The sequence below is a fragment of the Tupaia chinensis genome, unplaced genomic scaffold, assembly GCF_000334495.1.
Source record: "Tupaia chinensis unplaced genomic scaffold, TupChi_1.0 Scaffold000465_1, whole genome shotgun sequence".
Classification (NCBI taxonomy): domain Eukaryota; kingdom Metazoa; phylum Chordata; class Mammalia; order Scandentia; family Tupaiidae; genus Tupaia; species Tupaia belangeri.
This window is the reverse complement of record NW_006159974.1, coordinates 1,982,928-1,986,903: the sequence shown is the minus strand read 5'-3', so window position 1 is coordinate 1,986,903 and position 3,976 is coordinate 1,982,928. Positions and strand designations below refer to the sequence as shown.

Genomic DNA, 3,976 nt, shown 5'->3' with positions numbered 1-3,976 from the left:
CTCAGCCTCAAGCCCTGATCCAGACCTGGGCTTGGCCTCCGCCTCCTGTGGCCAACTTTCATCTGGCCCAGCGTCCATCTCAGGTTTAGGGATCTCAGAGGTGGCTATCGCTTCCAGCTTCATTACCCTGCAGAAAAGGGAGAATCAGCATGGGATCAGAGTCCCCCTTCCCACATATGACCCCCTTCCCACAATGGTCCTAAGGACCTAATGATCACTCCTACACAAACATACCCCCATTCCCTACAGGATCTAGCTAATGCTGCCTGGGCTCTCCTTGAACTCAATATCCTGCCTCAGCTTCCCAAGTAGCTGGGATTTCCGGTGCCAGGTTAACATCCTTTCTTTTCTGCCACATAGATCCTGAGAATGAAGGGCTCTCAGCTCCCTCCCTTCACCCACCAGTTCCCAGAAATCCCAACTCTAGGGACCAGCAGATGGCGCAATGGTTATGTCACTGGACTCCCTCATATTCGACAGCAGTTTGAGTCCTGGACCTAGTGGCTTAAATCTCACACTGGGCGAGTGTGTGTACGTGAAAGATCCCAAGAGGAGAATGGAGAAGAGATTGTGGTGTGCCCATTCCCCCCGGGGGGGGGGTGATTTCTCACTTTCTGTCTCTCTGGACGAGCACACGTGCCCTTTAGCAAAAATCTCTCTTTAGAAAAAGAAAAAGGAAAAAAAAAAAGAAATCCCACCTCTAGCTGCTTCATCCTTATTGGAATGTTCCTTAACCATCACAAACTTAGAAACCCCTAGGGAATTCCTTAGAAACTAACCCTGGATCTCCCCCATGCCCAGCCAGCTTCCAGGGGCCCCCTACAAAGGAGAAAAGGCCCTTAGAGAGGAGGATAAAGAATCAAGGTGCTCCAGCTCCTCCCCAAGACCTCTGTGAAGACAACAAAAGAAACTCCCACAATCCACTCTGCCTACAAGAGGTATGGTACCCCAGGGAACAGCAGAGGATTAATGACACCCCCCCTTTTCTGCCACTACAACATATGCTTCTAGGGCGAGGGAGGTATAGACCACAGACCTCCTCCATATTGTTGCCCCAGTTCCCCAGCACCCCCTGACATACATATGAAACTATAAGCCAAAGGAATGGGCAGGTGGACAGCCACATTCCAAGCCATTCCTCCCCGGCCAGTCAAATCCCCCTTCCCCCCTTCCCTTCCTCCTACTTGAGTTTACCCCCTGCTTCCCCACAGGAGAGAACGGGCTCTACTCCAGGGCTAAGTGATCATTCTGAATAGGGTGCTGTTGTAGCTACAGCTAATAAAACGTCCCCCAAGATCATCCATGCCCCTCACTTCACTTACTTCACCTCCAAAGGTGGAGTCACACTCCTTTTGCCTTCTTCTTTTTAATCCCTTTTTGCCCTTTTCCATCTCCCACTCAGGACTTCCTTTGCCCTTCTCATTCCTTAAACTCTCCCTTTTGGGTCGATCTCCTGTAGATCTAACACCCCTGTGACCTTTGGCTCTTCTATTTTCTCTACCAAGAGACAGTCAAAGAAAGCCCCCTATCCAAGTCCTAATGACTTATTTCCTGATGGCCTATCTACTCCAGTCCAACCAAATGAACCAATCAAACACCCCTCTCTTTATGCCGATTATAACGCTCCCCTCCCATAACCTATATTAAGTCTCATTAGCCAATACCCCAGGGGACACACAGACCAGCTACTCTGTGTGTAGGGGGTGATATTGACTGGCTGGACTTTTTTTCCATTACTAAAATATGACCTAGGTTTGGGGGTGGGGACCAGCAATGGCACCAGTGGGTAGTTTGGGGATGTATTTAGCTTCCATGCCATAAATGGCTTAAGTAAACCTAGCATGCTTGCTATACAATGGAAACTTCAAAACAAGAGTTCCTTCCACCTCCTTCTTTCTCAGCTAATTCTGATGCCTCAGGCTCTCCCAGGTAAGGTAAAACCGCATTGGTCCTGCATCATCAGAGGACAGGGGGAAGCCAGGCTCAGAAGACTGTAGATCCCCTGCTGGGGCCATTAGAGACCACAGGATCAACGCATTTCTTTCACAGTAGGGACACTGAAGCTTGGGCAGGTTAAGAACCTTGTCCAAGGTGATGCGCCTTGGGCGGAGCCAGACAAGAGTTAAGTTTCTCAGCTCCCAGGTCATCAGGAGACCAGTTCAGTGTATCCAGATGGTAGAACTCAGCCTGAAAGGCAAGGACAGAAGTACAGGGTCCTTGGCGGGAGTCAAAGGTCCAACTGGGCTAAGCTGACACAAAACTGGAGATGGGATTGGCAGGGGAACGCTCACTGCTTTGCCCACACTGGCAGCAACTCCTGTGCCAACGCGCAGACCAAGCACCAGACTTCCTGTGCCAGGCTGTGGGGACGACGGGCCCCAGAGTGAGCAGTTAGCCCTTGGCTCTCATCTGTACCTCCAGGCTCCCTGACCCAGCCGTTCGCGGGCCCTGGGGAATTATAAACTGGTCGTTTAGTTCAATGGTCATCTTAGCAATACCACTGCTCCTAAAAGGGGTACTCATCTGCCTTATTCAAAGCAGTTTTCCTCACTTGGGATGGAGAGTCGATTTCCAAAGGGCATTTCTACATCTCAGACAAGGATGCTTGTGGTGGAGGGTGGAGTGGAGGCAGGGAAGAAGGAAGAACTTTCCTGATCTTTTCCCCCTGTTTCCCCGGTTTCTCCTCTGCCCTTGTTCCTTTTGGGGGCACACAAAGGTTCCAAGGTCCTTACACTCAGAGAGAAGCAAGTACTGAGCGAGGGTTTCAGGACACACTAACACTGTGGGCTGGCCCTGTAACCCTTGCTCCTCACTCTGAGCACTTTCCACCCTCCAGAACAGCACCCTCCAACCTGGCTCCACACAGCGCTAACTCCCAGGGGGTGTCTAGGCTGCCCCGGCCTCCAGGGCACCGTGGGAGATGTAGTTTAGGCATCCCTTGGGCCAAGCGCCAGCAAGAGGGGCAGCATTGCTCGACTCTCGTCCCTAACCCCACCTCTTTGGGCCTTTCTTTCAGTCTCATAAATATGAATGATCACGCTGAGGAGGGGGCCATCGCAGCCATCCCTGGCATGCTGGGAGCCCCTCCACCCCCCCCCCATCCCACCGTACCCCACACACCTGAAATATTGATGCCCTTGGGGTCAAGGCTTCTCGGAACTGGAGGAGGGAGGCGAGGGTGGGAAGGGAGCAGAGACGCGGAGAGGAGAGGCGGAGACAAAGACAGCAGCTACACAAAGCTCCAAAGATGAGAGCGAAAAGGACAGGAACGGAGGCGGAAAGGAGACAAAGGCGGTCAGGGAGATGCGGGGCCCGGAGGGGATGAGAGGAGAGCGGGAGGAGGCACCAATACCGAACCACAGGCACGACGCCTCGTGACTCCGGGCCCAGCAGATGATAAAAAAAATCCTCGCACCCTCTCCCCAGGCGGAACATAAATAGAAAGCAGCGTGACACACCCCTTCTCCCCAGGGCGTGTGGGGGGTGGGGAAGGGAAGGGGTCAAGGGGAGGAGAAAGTCAGAAAAGAGGCTGGAAGAGGACACCTCAACCACAGAGACCGGGGAGGTGGAAAGGGGGTGGTCCAAGAGGGGCGTAATCGAGAAGGAGGAGGGGGTCCTCCCGGGAAGATACGGGCTGGAGGGAGATTCCGGAGGAAGCTGCCCACTTGATGGGGGTCCTGCTGGGCACCGGGCTCTGGGGACAGGTGGGAACCAAATGGCGACCGGGGAGGGGATGATGGGAAAGGGCCTGTGGACACCTGCGGCGAAGTCTGTCTCAGTTATCTAGGTCACCGGACGGGGAGGGCTGGGCCGCAGAGGGCGCAGCCGCTCTCTCTCCCCCTGGGGGGGCAGTGGCCTTCTGCTGTTCCCATTCCGCGGCGGAGGAGCGCAGCAGTCCCCGCCCTCAGCCCGGCAGCCACCCTACCTCGCCGGAGCTGGAGCCAGGGCTGGGATGCTAAGTGCAGCGGGGTGGCCC

At 54.3% G+C, this 3,976-nt stretch overlaps 1 protein-coding gene across 1 annotated transcript in view; it reads right to left on the bottom strand.

Moving 5' to 3' along the window:
• NAT16 (N-acetyltransferase 16 (putative)) overlaps positions 1–3,733 on the bottom strand; it is a 7,988-nt gene extending 4,255 nt beyond the window's left edge. The window contains exons 1-2 of the mRNA XM_006155675.3: positions 3,121–3,733; positions 26–127 (exon numbers count right to left, since the gene is read on the bottom strand). Of these exons, the coding sequence (XP_006155737.1) occupies positions 26–123 (98 nt within the window). The 5' untranslated portion in view covers positions 124–127; positions 3,121–3,733. The remainder of the gene's footprint in view (positions 1–25; positions 128–3,120) is intronic.
• Between the last annotated feature and the right edge of the window lie 243 nt (positions 3,734–3,976).